This window comes from Sphaeramia orbicularis, chromosome 4, assembly GCF_902148855.1.
Source record: "Sphaeramia orbicularis chromosome 4, fSphaOr1.1, whole genome shotgun sequence".
NCBI lineage: Eukaryota > Metazoa > Chordata > Actinopteri > Kurtiformes > Apogonidae > Sphaeramia > Sphaeramia orbicularis.
Window position 1 is genome coordinate 9,122,016 of NC_043960.1, and position 21,263 is coordinate 9,143,278.

Consider the following 21,263-nt stretch of genomic DNA (forward strand, 5'->3'; position numbering starts at 1 on the left):
ATTTATGCATCTACCATATTTAGCTTTTGGTGCTTGTCATTAGTTTATTTACCTAAATAAACTGGCTGCCGACATTATGAATACCAGCTAATAATTTTAATGGGAGTCATTTGTCAGTGTTTACAGAGTCGCTGCACTAATAAGCGTGCTTCAGTAATAAGCTATAATTTGATACCATATTTATTACAATAACAAACAATTTAGACGGGTGGTGGAAAAAAAACAAAAATAAGAGTCTCATTGAACGGCACAGCAAAGGAGCGAAAGTTCCACAGCTGCAAAAAATCCCCTCAGAGTAATCAGAGTAATTAGCAGTAATAGTTAAGAATTCAGACACTCAGGCTCATTCAAGCCACTCGGGCATGTAAATGACAGATACTCTGCTTTGTCCAGAAATCGACTCTCTCCTGTCTCCGACCTTGAAAAATCCACCTTGACCTGTCCTCTAGACCTCCTACTGCTCCTGCCTCTTCTTAAAGTAACTACTTTCATAATGTTTTGACTGTTTTTTTTAATGTTTTCACTGCTTCCTGTTGGTGTTCCGGAGCTTTCACTGACAGCGCACTTTTTCTCATTTGCTTTTAATCAGTGAGTGACATGTTTTTTTTAGATTTCCTATGCTGTTTTAACCAGATTTTAATTTGTCTTTGTTTTTTATGATGTTTGTATTTTGTTGTTCTAAGCAAGCTTTGCATCTTGTGTTATCATTAGTCGCTTTTCCATTGGACATCTGCGCAAAACTTTACCGATATTTACTAAATGTCAAAGAAAAAAAGTGCATAATGTCAGTTTTTCCATTAAATCACAAATGCGATGATATGTTTATTTATTATCGCGAGATGACACAAGAAGTCATTCCATAAGCATGGCGATGAACATAAATACGGTGTTGATTTACAGATATATTCATTATTATTATATATTACCCCTCTAACGCATACTAAATTAAAAAAATGATCGGGTTTCCTGGTGTGTCCACACATACTACGACATGCTTCTTCTTCTTCTTCTTCGCTTGTTGTAACATGCGTCAACATCTGCTTTTTTAACTCACCTGACTCTAGCTGCGAAAAAGGTCTTTCCATTGCAGTTTTGCGTGATATACCATTTGCGCTACGTCGAAAAAAACCACCTTTTGCCAGCGCCAAAACTTTTTATCGAAAAATCAGACTTTTGGCGAAATTGTCGTTTTTCCATCAGGTAAATTTTTATGCGTAAGTTATATTTGCACAATTTGAGGGTCAATGGAAAAGCAACTAGTGTTTTACTTATTTATTCCCTTGTTTTATGATTCGTGTACGGCACTTTGGCCAGCTGTAAAGTTTTTAAAGTGCTTTATAAATAAAGTTGGCATGGTATGGCACGGTAAGAACCAAGGTTATAATAGTTTTGGATTTTTCATTATAGTTTAGTTTTATTTAGTTTTGACTTTTTTTTCTCTAATTCAGTTAGTTTTAATTAGTTTTTAGAGCAGGTTTGCTAGTTTTTATTAGTTTTCATTTTTTTCTAAATGCTTAGTTTTAGTTTAGTTTTGTCCTATCTTTTATCTTCTTCACTGTCGTATTCAAATAAACCCCATACAGGACTCTACTTTCTCTCAACATTAGTCTTCATGTTTCCAGGTAGAGTGGGGATGAGAAGACGACTAAACGACAAGTGACGAGAAGTGACGGACCATGAAGTACCGTGTGGTGCCTCCAGCTAAAATTGCCAGAGCGAAATGAATTACTTTCGTATCAATCCGATGTTGACAAAAATGAAAACCAAGGGAATTTTATCCCTAATTTTTATACGTGTCAGTTAGTTTTGTATGCACACAATACAGTTTCAGTTAGTTATGTTTTTTTTCATTTAAATATAGTTTTTATTTATTTCAGTTAATGAAAATGTTTTTTCAATTCTAGTTTTCGTCATTTCCTTAGTTTTCGTTAACGATAATAACCTTGGTAAGAACAACAGATATGAGCCAAAAGATCAATTCTCCTTCAACTTTACACTCACTCAGAATTAAAACTCTCCCAGCTGCTATTAAACACCTAACGCAGTAAATAAGGCCAACTTGTGTTTTACTTATGAATGCTTCGTCAGCCCGATTAGGAGTGTCACTGCTCTCTGGGCCCACAGAGCACAACATACCTGTTTTACAGCACCAGTGGTTTAGTAAAGACCCCCTCAGCAGAGGCCAAAACAAACCAAGACCGGACGTGGAGGCTGCCGCCCTGCGCTGTGGCAATGCACTGAGGCATGGCTAAAAAGAAACTGAAAAGCCAAAGAAACGCCAGCACCACTAGAAGATGTCAATTAAGCCTAATATGGAATAATGGCAATGGAGGAAGTTGAGACAGACAAAATAAAGTGTAATTCAGTTTATATGAGAAGCAAGAAAAACCAAAATGAGCTGGTCTGTAGCTATTTGAAGTGTTTGTTTAATAAGGATTGATGCCCTGGATAGGCCTTGAAATGTTTTGGAGAATACGGGAGTTTGTGGACGGGGAGGTTAATAGTTGCTTTATGAGTAGCACTGAACTCAAAGTAGCATGCCATGTGTAAATGTGTTTTTGTAGTACCTGGCCCACCTGTTATTTTTGTAGAAAACAAGCACAGATGTGGTGATGTGAAGCCTAAACTGGTCGTACGCCTAAAACATTTGCGGCTGAACAGAAGTGGAAGTATTGCTGAAAAAAAGAGGTCCTGACTTCCTGATTTGTGGTTGACTGTTCTGCCAGTCCAGTGAAGAATATAACGGAGTACATGAGACGCAGAGTTTGATTCCCGAAATATGGTTGTGGAAAAAATTATTAGACCATCAAAAGTCATCAAAAACAATAGTTATGCAATCAAGTACTAACTCCTGTGTGTATCATGTGACTAAAACAGACAAAAAAGAAAACTTGGAATGCCTAAAAGCATTGTTTTTGGCAGCATTTATTATTATTATTATTATTATTATTTCTCCTATATACATGAGGAAATATGCTAAAATCTGCATCACAGGGTAGATTTTAGAGTAGAAGCAGAAGTATCTTATCTTCTAAGAACATTTAAATTAGATAAAACTAGGTAATTATTACATTTTTACCCAGAGAAGCTACAAAACTATCAAACACTGTTGCTTTAATGGTTAGTTATACCATGCAAAACAGAATGAAATGTGGTAATACATTATTTCATCCAATTCCAGCTTAAATCAGTCAAGGTAATTCATGTGCTTATTGTGCTTTTGTTGCATTCAACCAAAAATTCCTACTTACTCTCTCAATCTACTTCCTAGCGTTTCCTAGGTTGATTCCCAACATACAGTTGTGGAAAAAATTATTAGACCATCAAAAGTCATCAAAAACAATAGTTATGCAATCAAGTACTAACTCCTGTGTGTATCATGTGACTAAAACAAACAAAAAAGAAAACATGGAATGTCTAAAAGCACTGTTTATGTCAGTATTTATTATTATTATTCCTCCAATATACACGAGGAAATACGCTAAAATCTACATCACAGGGTAGATTTTAGAGTAGAACCAGAAGTGTCTTATCTTCTAAGAACATTTCAATTAGATAAAAATAGGTAATTATTCCATTTTTACCCAGAGAAGCTGGTTCACGCTTCAAATTCAAGAGAAAACCTACAATTTTTTTGGCTCCAGGTTTGGAGTGAATTTATTTTTTTCTGAGGTTGATTCCCAACATACAGTCGTGGAAAAAATTATTAGACCGTCAAAAGTCATCAAAAACACTAGTTATGCAATCAAGTACTACTCCTGTGTGTATCATGTGACTAAAACAGACAGAAAAGAAAACATGGAATGACTAAAAGCACTGTTTTTGTCAGTACAATGCCATAGATATTGATGGAAGAACTGAAGTGATTTTGGTTATTATCAAGAAAACATGGAAAATAGCTAGATATCAGCTCTGAAATTAAACTCCTATGAGCTATTTTTGTTGTTATCATTATATTTGTCCAAACAAATGAATCTTTAGTTGTACCAGGCATTAAAATGAACAAGAAATTGAAGAAAACAAGGGGCGGTCTAATGTTTTTTTCCGCGACTGTAGATGTTTGTTCTGGAGGGGTTTACAGTCACTGTGTCCATCTCTGTAAGGCTGACCTTTGTTGTCAATGAGGAATGTGTACGAAGCCAGAGAGTCTTGGTAGTAGGTGACGTCCTCCAAGATGTAGGCCAAGTTCACGTCCACGCCAACCACGCCCAGGAGCAGGTTACCGAAATAACACGGCCGGCTCACAGTCATAATAAACCCTGGAAGGAGACGGAGAGAAAGAGAGAGAGGGAAAGTCCGAGTAAATGTCATGACAAATCTCAGGTATGTTCATCCTGTGTTTTCAGTTTATGTCAAAATAAATCATGGCAAACTATACTAAACACAGACTTTAAACTTGTCTAAGGGGGAATTAAAACTTGGGATTCATGGAGGACTGGACTTCATCGCTTTTCTGTTCGATCCAAACCAAAACTGGAGGAAAAGTCTTGGTCTGGATCAAACTGCTCCGTAGTCTAGTTTGTTTTTACTGTGAAAACATTTTCTTTTATGGTTCAGATGTTCGTGTCAATTAAAAATCAGTCAATAAGCAAAACAAGATGAAAAAGAGCTGCAATGGAAAAGAGGATTTAACCTCAGGGTGCCTACAAGTTTCTGCAAGTTAAATTTAAGACATTTTTAAGACAACTTAGAACAGAATTTAAAGCCCATTTCATGGTCATACTGGCAAAAATCTACGACTCCTAGAATTTACGAAAATGTATTTATTTACTCCAACCCCTTGATTCCCATCCTTCCAAGTCATTTCTCACCACAGGCTGCTAAGTTAGCAATAATTGGTACCTAATTAAACATAAATTATCAGGTTGGAACAGGTGGAACTAAGTAGAATAATGTTTTTTTCTTTCTAGTTTAGACATTTCCCAAATACACTTAAACACAACACAGTTAACAAGTTTATGGCAGCATAACTTAAGACCTACCATATCAAATTTAATACCTTTTAAAGACTTTAAGGTATTAAATGCAGATTTGTAAATTCAAGACTTTTAAGACTTTTTAAGACCCTGAACCTGTTAAACCCTGAGATATTTGTTTCCAGTGGGAATCATTTCAATGTTTCGTAAAACAATGGATTAGCCGCGAGCAGAAGCTTCATTAATTTATAACCGAGATATGATCAGAAAACAGCAACGGTACGACAACACTTGTAATCATAATCAGGATGTGAAGTTTATTTTTGCTCTTCTTCAGCTCATTCAGTGAGTTTTATCGTTAGAGAAATAATGCTTGTACCGTTGGATCTGCTTAATGTTAGCTTAGCGCTGCAAAGTTGGTCATATTGGTCTGATGTTTTATGAAATTCTTCATGACATACGCTGGGCTCAGACTGTTAGCTTGTGTTTGATATTTGCCCAATTAAGTGCATGTTATTTGGATTGTGTTCTGTTTCCTGAAAATTGTTGTTGTTGAGCTTTTAGCGGACGTTGTTCTGGTTCCCATAACATAACCATGGCAACACAGGCGGGTTTAAGAGGCTAACAGAAATATGTGCAACTAGTCTTACAATTATAGAAGTTTCATGGAGACAAAAATATACTGACAGTCAATAGAAACTTTGAGATAGAAATGTCTGCATATTTCTACTTGTAGGGGGGTTGTAATTATTCATTGTGGATTTATTGATGACTTAGTGCTGGGGTAGTTGAGATAATGATGAGTTGTCATGTTGTCACGGTTTATTGCACATGGGTTGGTCTCTTTGCAAAAGTGGACCAAATATACATTGAGCAATACTCAGTGGGTATCTGCACAATTTAAGGATTGGTTTTGAAGGCCTATATAAAGGCCCAAAAAAGGCCACCATTGTTAGTCCAGTGAACGGCATCATGCCACGTCTATCACGTGAACAACATCTCCGGGCACTGGGTATGATGGAGGCCGGTTTGAGCTACAGTGATATAGCCAGGCCTATGTATGGGCTGTTCCCAACCCACAATCACAAACCTGGTTGAACGCCACAACACGACAGGCTCTGTTGATGATAGACCGCATCCAGGGCGAGAGAGAGTGACAACACCCGACCAGGACTGCTACTGTTGTGACTTTGTGTTAGGCAGGTGCCATTTTCTTTTGTTAAGTTTTTTGTTTTGAAATTATTCTTGAAACTTTAGATTTTTGTTTCTGTATGCCAATATCCTAAACAAATGATTCGTATGCAAAAAATCCAGTTTAGGGTTTCAAAATAAAAATTATGTCGAAAAATATGGTCTCAAAGTTTTCATTGACTGTGAGTGTACATTACTACCTTGAAAAAGTTGAAAAAGTTACCTGCTGAACTGACAACACACCAACATCTAACCAATTAATGTCAGATACATGGAGGTGCTGCCCACAAAGGTAGGTCATACACTTCTTTAATATGGTCATTAATATTGACTATGGAACCAAAACTCACCAGATCAAATATATACATCTTAAAAACATGAACCTTTATTTAGACTTTCAAGTGTGAGAACGTGCTAATCTGTGTCCAGGCCACCTACCATCTCCCATCGGGTCAGCGTAGGGCAAACTGAAACGAGCCAGGTCGATCATTCGGTTGGGCAGGTTGATGTAGAAGCGGCCCACCGTCGTCTCCAGGTTGCTCAGCTGGTTCAGCACCATCATGCTACCCTTTACAACGGGCATCATGGATGCTCCTGGTGACCCAGAGGACACCGCTGCTAACCGGTCTCGGTCGGACATTCGGTCGACGCCGTACTTCATTGAATTCTGCTCGGCGAGGTCCCTCAGGAAGGCCAGCTCCTTTAGGCCTGTTACACCCTCTGAGATGACAAAAAGGACATTTAGGAGATGAAGTGAGGAAGGGAAAATGATGGCAAAGGACAAATCTGCACCTGATGGCACAGCTAAGGCTCTATTAGACACAGTCACTGCAAATGAAAAGTAGAATCGATGTCCCTGTATCTCACAATTTGCTTGATTTTGTTCTATTTTGTTTCTTTGCATGTTCGAAAATAAATAAATAAATAAATAATAAATAAATAAATGAATGATCCCCATTAGCCGAGGCACACATGCCAGGCTACTCTTCCTGGGGTCCTCTAAAAATTAAAAGGTTCAGGATGCAAAATCACAATACACAGGTCCAATTACAATACATTCAAAAATCTAGTTACAGTAAAGTGTGAGTGGAGGTAAGGTGGGTGAAGTGTCTTGCCCAAGGACACAACTACACATGACTAGGACAGAGTGGGAGTTGAACCACTAACCCTCCAGTTATTGGACAACCTGCCCTACCTCCTGAGCCATGGCTGCCCTCGACATCAACCCAGGCTCTACATTCCTTATGGATCTTTTACATGATGTACGTTGAAAGTTTAGTTCATAGTTCAGATTTCCCTCTGATCTGCGGTCGTCAGCTCAGACATTTCATACATGCAGGCGCCAACTTGTGATCATGTGTCATGATCTTTGCAAGATTTTACCATATAATCCTACGCATCTGCCAATCCCAATTGTCATGTGCGAAGCCCAGAGATCACAACACAAATAAATCCTTCATCGCATTAATGGAAATATGTAGCTGAGAGGTTAATGCTGACATCAGGACATAGATTGAGACTATATCTTTCCAAATCTAGAGGCCATTTAGAGGAGAATGGATAAGCATGACTGGCCCCTACAGCTGTCACCTGGAACATTTGGCATCCCCGAATCCTACTGGGGACGGCTAGAGAAGAGAATGTCTGCCAGTATCCAATCATTGACTGGATTACAGCAGAATCCCTGTTTAATGCCAAGGCTATGCTTTGCTGATCATCATGCTGGGCGACTGGTGGGAGCCAATGTCGTCAGGGTGGCAAAGTCAAATGAACAACGAGGCGAATTCTTGCTGACAGCATAGGTTTTTGTTCACTTTAATTTCCGCTTCGCCCACTTCAATTAAATGTTGAGTATACTGATGAACTGTACTGAGTAGGTGTGGATGTGTTTTATTTTACATAAATCCCACCAGACTTAAAAGTATTGAGTTTTCTTATGAACAGTCTGTGTTTGAGTGTGTCATTGAAATAAGAACAGTAAAAACTGGCAATATTTTATGGTTCTTCTGCTTCTTTTAGTACCAAGTATAAAACATTGCTGCAGTTTATCTGTGGGTGTGAATTTTACCAAATTACACGTTTTTTTTTTGTTTTTTGTTTTTTTACATTTTTGTATAAACTGTCTTTATGAAACCAGGCCTATAATATCTTTAGTTTCCACTGCATCAACTTTCCCCTGGGACTACGAACTAGGTTTGGACCACAAGGACCGCAGTCTAAATTTAGTTCTGGGTACTTTATTTTAACCCCAGAAAAGTCCCTGCTCGGGGGGTAGGTTGTATTTTCTGATAGTTCAAGAACTTTGGGGGGGACAGGGGTTGTAGTGCTGAATATTTTAGGTTGGCCAGGGCTTGCAGGCTGCAGGTTACAGCTCTATGTACAGGTTTTATTGTGCTCTGACAAATGACCATGGAGTTAGACAGGAATAAATAGCACTGAATAGGTGGAGTGCAAAAATGATCACATGTCCACTGTCTAATTTGTGTCATTTTGCTCTTACACTGAATATCCCTGCTATATCATGACATGAGCCTCCTGAATTTCCATCTTTTTAAAACTTTTAACTTTAAAAGCCTGAACCATTAGACCATTGACAGAAAATTCCAGTTCTTTAAAACTGGAGCCTTACTTTGTCCTTCTCAGCAACCCCCAAAAAATTTTTTTTTCAAATATCAATTTCCATGTATGGTTTTCAATTTTGTATCATATTTGATACATCGGGCCTCAATGCTCAAATATCATTATTTTTGAACAGTCAAAACATAATACAACACAAACATGTCTAACAAATGGTAATTCCTTTTCAAAACTGACAAAGTTCAGCCCCCTGGCAATCTTGTAGTATCACTGGAAAGGCCTCTGGTGAACAAATTCCTCCCCCTGGTGGATTATCTGTGCATTACATGTATCTAATTGTATACATCAGGTTTTTCAAGACACAAAATATCACACTGATCATGTAGAGGGCTTCAAAACTCATGTATCAAATATGATACATTTGGCGTGATAGGGTTAACCAGGAATAAGGCAGAAGAAATACACATAGGGAACAAAAATGTTGCATATCCTGCCAAATTTCAGAGATATTAATTTGCATTACATCAATATTATTACAGGATCTCTGTCTTTGCTGAAATAGGTAAGTTGTCATGGAATTTTTACTTCACAAATTACAAACATGGGAGATTCACACAGGATTAAGATCACAGACAATCTCCGCAATTATTACAGTTTACAAGAGATCCACAGGTAACACTAGTTTTGTGCAAATAGGTTTAATTCGGTGGACAAAACAACCAGTATATACACATACACCAAGTGAATAGGTAATGATAAGCATATAGACTGGAAACAGTGACAAAAAACACTCTCCAAAACACACAATAGTGAATTAGGCTGCTGCCAAGGGACTGCTGATCTCCTTGAACAATCAGTGCTTCACATTTGGCAGGAGATGCAGGGAATAAGACGCACTCACAGTGGGCCTTTCAGCTGTGTGCAATAGCATCAGCAACCAAACAAATGTTTTTTTGGATATGCAATGCAAATAAACTCGAAGGACGACAGATTTCTGCATCCTTTTCATCATGGAGCTCTTTAAACAGGCAAGGTCCTCTGTCAGTCACATACAGAGTGAGCAGTCGCCCTTTGAAGTCTCACTCTCTCCTCTCTTAGATGTACTTCATTTCCATTTTGTCATGTAAAAAAATATTTAGATTAATGGTGGACTAATGCATGCAAGGCAGAGGTGAGTATATGTGTATTGCTGAGTTCGGGGGGGGGGGGTAGAGAGGCAGATGGTTGGATGAGGATAATAAAAAAAAAAGAGAAAAAGGAAGCACAGACACCACGCCAACACACACAGAGAAAACAAAAAGCCTTTGAGGTTTCTGAGCACCTCTCTAACCTTCAGCACATTGTGTCTAAGAAGTGATATGCAGCAAACAGAAACAGTCCAAAGTAGAGCAGAACAATTATTCTCTATATCCTTTATGTGTAGAGTACGCAAAGACACAAATACAGAAACTATAACTCACAAAGGCCAAATACTGGTCCATGGTCAGAGATCACAGTCTTGTAAAAAACAGCAATAATAGTGTAATTATTGTGAAGAATAAAATGTACAAGTTTAGCTGAATATCCCTCCAGATATGTGCTTTGACTTAAAGGAGTGATATTTTGCTTTTTTTAAATGGAATTATGCATTTTAAAACATTTCCCTGCGGTCTACATAAACTGTAAATGCTATGTTTAGGTCTGATAGATATGGTAGATATTTGTTCATCTAAAGGAGTGATATTTGCTTTTTTAAAAAATGGAATTATGCATTTTAAAACATTTCCCTGGGGACTTTTTTTGGCCTGGCTGTATATAAATATTTCTTTAAATTTTTGTTTAACGAAGCTGTCTAGGTAAAAACAACTAAATCTGAAAGTTAATTCTTTTTAAAGGAGTAATATTTTGCTTTTTTAAATAGAATTATGCATTTTAAAATATTTCCCTGTGGTCTACATAAACTGTAAATGCTATGCTTGAGTCTGAATTCTTCATTAATTCAACTCCACAGGTCCATCTTCAACCCTATTTCTGAGTAATGACACCAGAAAGGTCGTTTTGAGCGCTGACCCTTTAAATGCGCATGAGCCACTTCACACCCCACCCCTTCCAGGTTGTTGGTTGTGCTGCTCTGTCCCAACAACTCAACATTTTAGGTAATCAGCTTGAAGTTTGGACATATTTTCAGTTTTTACTGCAACTGCTGCTGCTGACAAACAATTATGTCGTACTCGGAGAAATGTTTGTCGGAAGTCTTGACCTTATATGTGCAAATGTCGTGATGTAACTAGTTGTAGATATAACAAAATAAGCAGGAATTAAAACAGGTTGTAGAAATCCACTCGATTTTTGCCAAAATTAATATAAAGATAGCTTTGCAGCACCTGGAGGGTTCAATTTCAAACTCTTTCAACTTTTAGGGTCCAAATACACAAATAAATGTACCAAAGACTAATAAAAGTGGGTTTAGCAAAATATGACCACTTTAACAAAACAAATCCAGAAGTACTGTTGTTGTTTTCTCCACAGGACACTACTCTAAATGAAAAGAATAGAGTTTGATCCTGAAATGTCAACAATCTCAACCAATCTTCTACACAGGTGAGTTTGATTCTGAGGCTTATGAAGGTATAAAGTTATTATGGGGTGTCATTATCTTTACCAAGTTGTTTGTTCATCCCTGGTTCAGACTGAACTGTGACAGTTCTGACCTTGTGTGTTCGATTCCAAACAGATCTTTAGTTCACCTACTGACAACACAAACCGTACGGAAAACGTAGGTGGTCTGTGGTTTTACTGTGGCAGTTTTCAGTCAAAAACAGAGCTAAGCTAACAGAGCTATAATGTAAACAATCAGCTGATGCAGCATGTGAAGATAAGACACTGTTATGTTGATAAACTGTCAAAATATGTGAGTTTTACTTTTAAGAAGAAAACTCAAAACCATAATACAAATGTGTCCTTTATACTTGGAATATCAATACTACGTAGAACTCCTTTAAGGATCATTAGCATCTCATTAATATTCAAATTCACTTTCAGCTCATACATATGACTTACCGTTCATGAGAGCATAGGTGAGGATCATGACGGAGTTGTTGAGGTGGCGGTTCTCCTCTCTGACCACACTCAGCGTCGCTCTCTTTTCTTGCTCCGATGAGTCCCGAGATGTGATACCGGACGACAGATAGATGATCACCATGTCTGTCGCTGAAACAACAAGGTGACATTTTCAGCACATGTATAAAAAAAAATGGAAAAAATATACTCTGAGTGTCTGAGAAACTAATGAGACAAACAAAGTGCTGTTGGGGCTTATTTAAGTGCTGTGTCATGATCATTTTACTGTAGTGTTTCTTACTGGTGCTCTGTTTGCTGAGGCTGCTGGTGTTTCTGAGCAGCTGGAAGGCCTTCTGGAAACCCGCCGCGTGCTGCGTGAAGCCGTCAGACGCCTTGATGTTGGAGATGAAGGTGCTCATCTTCCTCTTGGTCTCACTGGTCGCCGGAGACAGCAGACTCTTATAGCACTGGTCCAGAGAACAGGAGCGAACTGTCTCTGCCACCGAGAGAATGGAGATCTGAAGAGGAGGGAGGATTTGAGGATGTGAAAGGGTTTATTAGCAGACAGTTCATTTTATTATTTCTGGTTATGTAGATATGGACTGAATAATCTGTTTAGTTGTTTAACTGTCATTACAGAAATAACCCAAAAAATAAAATAACTTCTTTCCGTCAGCTTTTAAATATCCTCTATACATTGATGTTCACCAACCGTTTAGTTTCTTAAGCGATTCATTGCATTTTACTCACTTTGTCGTGTTCATCGATAGCGTTGAGGATGACCAGTGCGGAGTCCCTGGCAATCTGAAGCTGGGTGTCGGTTACTGATGCTCCGTGGTCGACCATCACCACGATGTGTTTAGACTGAGGACGCACTGCAGACACATACACAGGCCTGCAAGACACATGAGATCGATTTAATATTTTTACTAGCGGCATTGTACTCGTGGTGCCATTGTGTGTGAAAAGTGCCTATACATTATTATAAATGATAGATTTTAAGTGAGAGTCCACCAGCAAATATCAGTGGGCACTTGATCTGTCTGTATCTGTTGATAAATAAACATACATTGCTTACTCAAGCGTCAGCATCACATGGCAAGCAGAACAGGGATAAAATATCAGCAGAGATTGGCTTGTTTACAATGGTAAACGTGTTGGCAACCAGCTTATGAAAATCTCATGTACAATAGCATGATAAGCACAACTTGTCTGCCACCACTATCCATTTGTAAACTACCATTTAATGGTATTTGTGCAGGTAATAATTTGAGCCAACATGTGAGGCATGAAGGGAAGAGCATGTATTTGTTTGGCCTGTCAAGCATGATTCAATTCATACAGCGGTAGTGAACTGCACCCTTCACACTGTAGCATCGTCTGCTAACAGTCAAAATTTCATGAATGGCAGCATAACCACTTCCGAAAATGGAGTATGGCAGCAGGGATGAAGAATTCAAGGTAAAGAGAGGCTAAAATCTCCCAGTATACCTCACAACATTTGAATACGGACTTAAAATTGTGCCTAGTAGATAGTCAGGTAATGTTTCTATTCATTTGGCGAGTTTGGCGGTGATTGGGCCTGTGAAGGCTGCGGAAAATCCGTACAAACGCCCTCCTGTGCTGCAACATCGATGGGATACAGAACATGTATTATATAGTAGGATATATATATTAGCTATCTTTGAAGGTTTTTTTTTTTTTTTTTAAAGGTGATTTGGAAGTAAATTTTAACTTAGCTTCTAATGTCATTGTGAAATAAATGGTTCACTGCACATCAACCCACTTATTATGCATCTACTTAGTAAAGAAATAATGTGACTGAAAATAATGAATATAAAAAGAATTATTAATATTATTATAATTGAGATAATGATGATTTTATTCTAATCACTTGCTAATTTTGTAAATTTATGATATACCACAGTGAAAGTACATTATACAGAAATAACGAAGCAAAGAATTACGTCCTTAATTCATTCAACAATGGCAAGAAATAAATACAAATATTGCATAATTACACTATGAAATGTAGGAAACAGAGGTAGAATACACAGAAAACACACAAGTAAAGGCCAAATTACTATCTCACTATTTTCCTTATGTACACTTGTTCAGTAAATTTTAGGAATGCGACAATACTGACGAGAACATTTTTTTGCCAACAGCTGCTGCTTCTATAATTAGTTTTTGCTGCTATTTTTCCCCGTTTATTCCATAGAGACAAAGAAAAAACACATCTCTGCATGAGAAAAAATTCAATCATATGAATGAATGAACGTACCATGAATAGAAAACAAATAATACTAGTGCTGATGGTGAAATGTCATCAAATTTATTGAGATGAAAGTGATTTTATTCTATTTGAAATAATAAACTACAAACAGTCCATTAGATTTGATAGTAAGAGCTGCTTATAGTAAAAGAAAAGTATGTTAAAACTGGGGTATTCAACAATAGCAAGTAATTAACACAAATACTGCAACATTTCACCATGAAATGAAAGAAAATACACAAATACAGGTCCAAGTAAATTGACTGGTGCTTGTGTGCTTTAGGATTTTTTGCAAAATTGTATGATTTCTACTATTATTTTTCAATGTTTGTGCCCCCATGATTAATTATTAATCCACATTACTTGAAAAATACACTGTTTTAAAGCCTTCAGCTTGTTATCTTTGCATGAGAAAAAAAAAGTCAATCATACAAATGTATGCAAAGTACCATGAATAAAACACAACCAAAAACATCGGACAGTGAAACATGATCTATTTATTGACAGATCTGTGCATCCCTGGCTGACAATGTGCTCTGCCATTTTATTTTTTGAACATTTATTCCATGTATTTATTTTTTGTATTCATCTGAAGTGTGAGTCATTGTATGCTTTAGTGGGTGTCAGTTTAACAGGGGTCCGGTTGGGGGGGTGGGGGGCGGGTAGTGACTGTGTGTGGTCTGCTGGACAACGAGACACTACCACAGGGAGGAGAAGGGGAGTGATGTCCTCACAAAGCCTTATTCAGAGTCGGATCAAGCCCAGTAACGTTACTTCTCTCGTGGCTGCATGCCAGTTTGCCGACCAGACCAGCAACAAAAGTCCAAAACACATGAAGCCAAAGCAAAATGCACCAGGCAGTTAGGGAGAGACAAAGGACAGAGGCAGAAAAGACAAGTAAGAAAGAGATGTCTTTCAGTGGTGGTCACATAAAAAACCCACAACACTGGAGGTGTGAAATTCCGACAGGCTTTAGTGGTACAGAGCCACATTCCTGCCAAGGGCATGTGTGGTCCGGGTGTGTGAAGGCAGCGTGCCATCAACATGCCCTCTGGGCCACCCCACAGCAACTGGCACAGAGGAGGGGGGGGGGAAGAGGAGGAGGAAGAAGAAGAGGAAGAGCCAGAGACCCTCATCTGGGAGTCTGTTAAGTGTATGGAGTCTTGGGAGCTTCGTTATTATCCTTCTGGTGCGTCTTCAGCCAAACTGCTGAATGATAACTTCAAATAAAACAGGACCAGTGATCCTGTATCTCACTGGTATGTTCTATCAAGAATAAAAAACAAGTTGAATTTGTAAAGTTGTCAGGTTCTCCCGCTATGTTAGGCTACGTTCAGACCAAGGTTATAATAGTTTTAGATTTTTCATTGTAGTTTAGTTTTATTTAGTTTTGACTTTTTTTTCTCTAATTCAGTTAGTTTTAATTCATTTTTAGAGCAGGTTTGCTAGTTTTTATTAGTTTTCATTTTTTTCTAAATGCTTAGTTTTAGTTTAGTTTTAGTATTAATTTTAGTTTTGTCGTATCTTTTCTCTTCTTCGCCGTCGTATTCAAATAAATCCCAGACAGGACTCTGCTGCTTTCTCCTAACTTTAATCTCCATGTTTCCAGGTAGAGTGGGGATGAAACGATGACCCTAAACAAGTGACGACAAGTGACGGATTGTGAAGTGCTGCTAGCTAAAATTACTCGAGCGAAATAAATCGATTTTAGATCAATCCGACACTGACAAAGACGAAAACGAAGGGAATTTTGTTTAGAATTTTTATACGTTTTAGTTTGTTTTGTAAGCACACAATATAGTTTCAGTTAGTAATAGTTTTTTCTTTTAATTATAGGTTTTATTTATTTCAGTTAACGAAATGTTTTTTCAATTCTAGTTTTTATCATTTCATCATTTTTCGTTAACGATAATTACCTTGACTCAGACAGCAGGTCTTAATGCACAATTTGGATTTTTTGGTGAAATCTGATTTTTTTTTGTGTGTTCGTTCATATTACACATTAAATGCGACTTCTATCATTTTTAAGTATGAACTGAATGTGACCCTGAAGTGACCTGCATGCACAAAAGAGGTCCTGACGTAATATGTGACCACGCAGGCATGCACTGTGTTTATGGAGGCAAATATATTTTTACCGCCACTCCTCCTCCTGGGGCGCAGAATTGTGACATTTGTCGCATTTCAATGACGTAAATACGACCTTGCTGTTCAGACTGAAGTTGTATTGCAAAATATCAGATATGCATCAGATTTAGGACCACATCTGAAAATGGCCTGGGTCAGATTTGAAAAAAATCGGATTTGTGCTGTCTTTAACAGATCGGATATAGGTTACATATGGGCAAAAAAATCGGGTTTGGGCCACATTTGCCTGCAGTCTGAACGTAGTCGTAGAGTCCTGTGGTCTTGATGCAGGAGATCAATCTCCCAATAGAAGTGGGCGGTACTTTCACTGGAGGAGAACTCAACTAATTCAATGAAAGTCCAAATACGGCTTCATATCAGCGCTCAATAGTAACTATACTGATACCTCTAACCATTTCCACGTGGCCCACTAAAAGTAAAGGCACATTTTAAATATTTAAGAAATTCATCAAAAATTCAACAATCAAAATTCCTCAAAACTGTGAACAAACTTTGTAGACACTGTCCCAACAAAGCTACATAAATAAAACTGAAATGAATCCAACTTGTAGTTTTGGAGAAGAAGACTGTTGAAATGTTTTTCAAGCTTGACCCTTTAAGGTCACTAAAGGTCAAAAGTCATGGATCCATATGAAAGTCCATATATGACTTCCTATCAGTGATTAATAGTAACTATATTGATATCTCTAACCATTTACATGTTATAAACCATCAAAATATGGACCATTATTAGTAAAGACACATTTTTAATATTTAAAAAATTTGTCAAAAATTCAAAAATGTAAAGATAATGTAAAGTTATTTTATTCAATTTGGCAGTCCTTTATAGATTACTTTAATATTAAGTAAGTAGACAGACCCCCCCCCCCCCCCTTTTTTTTTTTTTTTCTGTATGTGTACATGTGAGTGTAGGTGTAGTGTTCTTGCTCTGACACACATATATTGGATACTATGTAAGGCTTTTTTATATTATCATTGTTCTTATTTCAATAAAAAGAGTTAAAAAAAAAAAAAAAACCACGGATAATTAAAGTGTAAGGTGCAACATAAACTGTAATGTTCAGTATGATGAAGTTGCACAATGGCATTTAAGTGCAAAGCGACGTTAGGTCTATGACCAAAGTTTAAACATCAGAAATTAAACACATACACTTTCTTTATTGGCAAAAAAAAAAAAAAATCAAAAATCTAAATCTCTCAACACTATGTACAAACTTTGTAGACATTCTCCCAATGAAGCTACATACAATATTTGATATAAATCCAACCAGTTGCTTCATCAGAGAAGATGTTTGAAGAAATAGCCAACGAAGACGATGCAGCGTCTTCCCAGTATCCCAGTCTATCGGCTTGTGAGCTAACAAATGAGTAACCAGGGGTTGCTTCATACCTGCTGCGGTGCTCGTAACTCCCCTTGCAGTGGAACTTGTGGGCGGGAAAGACCGTGAAGATGCCCTCCTCTGAGCTGAAGTACTGCCACTTTATCCCCGGGTTGGACTTGAGGTTGTCTGCCAACACTGCAGATGGGACAAAAAGGGAGGGAACGGTCAGCATTTACACAAGACAGAAGGAAGGAGGGGAAAGTGAGATGAAGGACGGCTAAAGGTAAGTGGACAGTAGAAAGACAGAGGCAAATCAGATCAGGAGTTTGGGTTGGGTTGGGAATCGAGAACTGTCTCCCAGTACCTCAATTCCATGGAGTTGTTAGTCTGATTCTACGTATCTGTTCTACGTTAAATGTATCACATGTCATTTCCCTATTTTGGTTCAGCAGCGCTCTAATGTACGGTTGTATTTGACCAGCAAAGATGACACTAAGGCCATTTGTAATAGTTGCAGAGCTTCCGTTATGACAAAGGGTTAAATACCATCAACATGTAGAAACATTTATCCATAGGATCCAATTAAACAGCACTGATGGAAGGCCTTTGACTGGCTACTTGGTGGCAGTGGCGGTGTGTCTGGAAGTGGCGTCCTCTGTCACAATTGCTAACATAAAACTCTTCCAGGTTCTATCGATACTGTTAATGTTGGCGCCATTTCACTGTCAACCTGCTTTGATTATTGTTTAATAACCTCCATGTTCTAGAACTGCATTGGGGCTATGTTTAGATGGCATCAATCTGAACCGAAAACGCAAAAGCAGTGTTGCGTTCTCACTTTTAATTCTGTGTTTAGACGTGTGTTTTGGGGGAAAATCTGCATGCAGACGGACACGCAAAAGTGTGTGAAATTTCCTATTTATCAACGTAGTATGAACTCAAGGTGGCATCATCATGACCACCACCAAGACCAAGCTTCTGCGTAGAACCTTTCTACTTCTCTTCCTGTTCTCTCCTAGCGCAAAATACAATCACAAAACAGAAAACAGAACATGGTGAAGCCATGTCTGAACAGATGAGGAGTTGGCGTTATTGCTTAACACCACGTTAGTTTAAGAAAAATAATGTGACATGTTGTTTTCCAGTAGTGGCACATGCCCGTGATGTAAACTCTACGTGACAAGTTTTCAAACCTTTAGACCACAGGTGCCAAACATGCAGCTCGGGGGCCAAATCCAGCTCGCCAAAGGGTCCAATCTGGCACCTGGGATGAATTTGTGAAAGGCAAAAATTATACTGAAGATATTAACAATCAAGGATGTTAAAATCACTTTAGGTAATTTCAGTCTAAAGTGGATCAGACCAGTAAAATACTATCATAATAACCAATACATAATGAAAACCACAAATTTTTCTTTTTGTTTTAGTATAAAAAAACAGTAAAATTACACAAAAATGTTTACATTTACAGACTGGCCTTTTACAAAAAATGTGAATATCTGAAATGTCTTAAGAGAAGAATGTGGAATTTTAACAATATTCTCCCTGTTATTTAATGTTGTGTTTATTTGTAGATCCACTGTGATCTATAAGTTGTGATTCACATGTATAAATGATGAACTAAGGCATAATATTGTTAACATTGCACTTATTTTACTAAAGAATTTTCAGGTTGTTCTTATTCGTTCATGTTATGTTCAAGTACAATTCGTAGATGTAAACATTTTCATTATGGAATTTACTTTTTTCACTCAAAAAGCACTTATCCTATTATTTATATTATTTTACTAGTCCGGCCCACTTTATATCATATTAGGTTGAATGTGGCCCCTGAAGTAAAATGAGTTTGACACCCCTGCTTTAGACGGTGACACGAGAGTGGAGCGTTTTTAAGACTTCCACTCTGGAAGGTGGTGTCACTTTTGTGTTTTCAACCCCCACAAATGCAGTTGTTGTCTAATCGAAAGGCACATCTGTTAAAATATTTTGTCGTTTTCACCTGAGAGCGTTGTCATGTAAACTGAGCCTTATATGACAACTGGGCTCACAAGCTGCAGCAGGTAGTTCCAGCACTCCTTTAACTGCACCTTTAAAATCTGTGCATTTGTCCAAACCAAATGCAAAATGTTAGTGCATATTTGACATTAAAGAGTTAATGCAAACAAAGGCATCTGTACTGTAGTTTATTCCAAATCCAATGAGAATCAAATTAATAAGTGATATTGATAATGGAACCAGAATTGCTAAATTCTTAACAATTCCCATCCCTGGGTTTGGTATTTTGTGTGTATTTGCTTAGATTTAATAATTAATGTTCGTGAGACTCACACATGTGATGTCCGTCCTTAAACAGAGGATATTGATTTCTGTTACATTATCTGCTTTTTCTAGAGCCTCAGTCACCGTCTGCACCGGTTACATAAACAGTAGAGACAGACAGATTAATAGGATGTTCTGTTAAATATTGATATTGGCAGAACTTGACTCCCCCAGGGCTAATATTAGACTTCTCCTCAGATCTGCTTCCCTTTGAAGAAAAAAGTAAAAAATAAAAGAAATCGCTAGAAAAACAATAATCAATCCTGCCTCGCTTTTCAGACTTACTGATTAATTACCTTGAGTTTGATGTTCAGTTGAGCAGCTGTTCAGTTTCTATTAAAGTCAAAAGACTATTTTTCCAGGAAGGAGGCAGGGGGATGATATCAGCTGATTAATCCTGGCTTTTTCCTGCTCTAAATGTTATCTTATCTGCCCTTAAAAATCTGTTCTCTGTGACCTCGAGTAAATATCATGTTGCAATTGGATAATGTGAATTAGGCCTCATTCTCTCATTAAGTCGTCGTTTATGCTGATGTTATTCTTCTTTCTTCAGATGTGTATACATGTTGGAATATACAACACACTGTTGCCTGTTCATGGTCAGATCTGTGCTTTGTACACAAGCCAACAGTTTGCAGGGCCGGGGTAGGGATGCATACCTAAAAGAAAAGCTCACAATTCAAGGTTCTGAAGGAGAAACAGATCTACTATTAAAAATTATCAAGGACTTGGATGTCAACAGGTTTTTGGATTTGTTATAAAGGTCTCAATGCTGTTTTCAAGAAAGGGGTTGAAGAGATGAAAGTCCGAGGGGAAATGACTCCAGCTGTTCTACTCCTCCAGACTTTGACATATTTTTGTACATGAGTGGAGTATCAATGACTGCAAGTTCACTAGAATATCAGTAGAATATTAATTTTCATTAGAAGTTTTTTCCTTCCTTCCTTCCTTCATATTGATGCCTGTACTTGGATTAGTTTCCATTTTTTATGATTGCGTCATTTCTGATTGGGGGGTCAAAAACGGTATTCGAAATCTCTCTGACAGGACATTTCAGAGAGAATTTGACAGATTAGAGTTGCGAAATGACCCATATTTTTACTTTTAAATTCATTTTTGCTTTAGTTGGGCCATAAGGGATTACCCAAAACAAGGAGCTACTTTATATTGAAATAAATGTTGGAATGGCAATCAATTAAAGTTCGCTCTCTGACAGGACATTACTGTGTTTGGACCCTGGGGTAGATATTTGCATGAGTCATTTTAGCCTACAACCTCTTCTGAACAATGGCTACCTTTTGTATATTCTATTTTTATCATCTTATTATTAGCTACATGCAACTAAACTACTCCAGGGTTTCTGCAGGTATCTCAGCAAATCTAATTTAATGCTTTTTAATGCCCTTTTTAATGCCACTTTAACCCTTTCATGCATAGGTCACTCTAGTGGACAGTTCTTCTCCAGCTGTTCTCTTG

At 37.7% G+C, this 21,263-nt stretch overlaps 1 protein-coding gene across 1 annotated transcript in view; it reads right to left on the minus strand.

The window, feature by feature from the left end:
• Nucleotides 1-21,263, minus strand: part of cachd1 (cache domain containing 1) — a 198,844-nt gene that overhangs the window by 60,899 nt on the left and 116,682 nt on the right. The window contains exons 5-10 of the mRNA XM_030133018.1: nucleotides 17,537-17,663; nucleotides 12,474-12,618; nucleotides 12,025-12,241; nucleotides 11,724-11,873; nucleotides 6,546-6,827; nucleotides 4,110-4,259 (exon numbers count right to left, since the gene is read on the minus strand). Coding sequence (XP_029988878.1) covers nucleotides 4,110-4,259; nucleotides 6,546-6,827; nucleotides 11,724-11,873; nucleotides 12,025-12,241; nucleotides 12,474-12,618; nucleotides 17,537-17,663 — 1,071 coding nt within the window. The remainder of the gene's footprint in view (nucleotides 1-4,109; nucleotides 4,260-6,545; nucleotides 6,828-11,723; nucleotides 11,874-12,024; nucleotides 12,242-12,473; nucleotides 12,619-17,536; nucleotides 17,664-21,263) is intronic.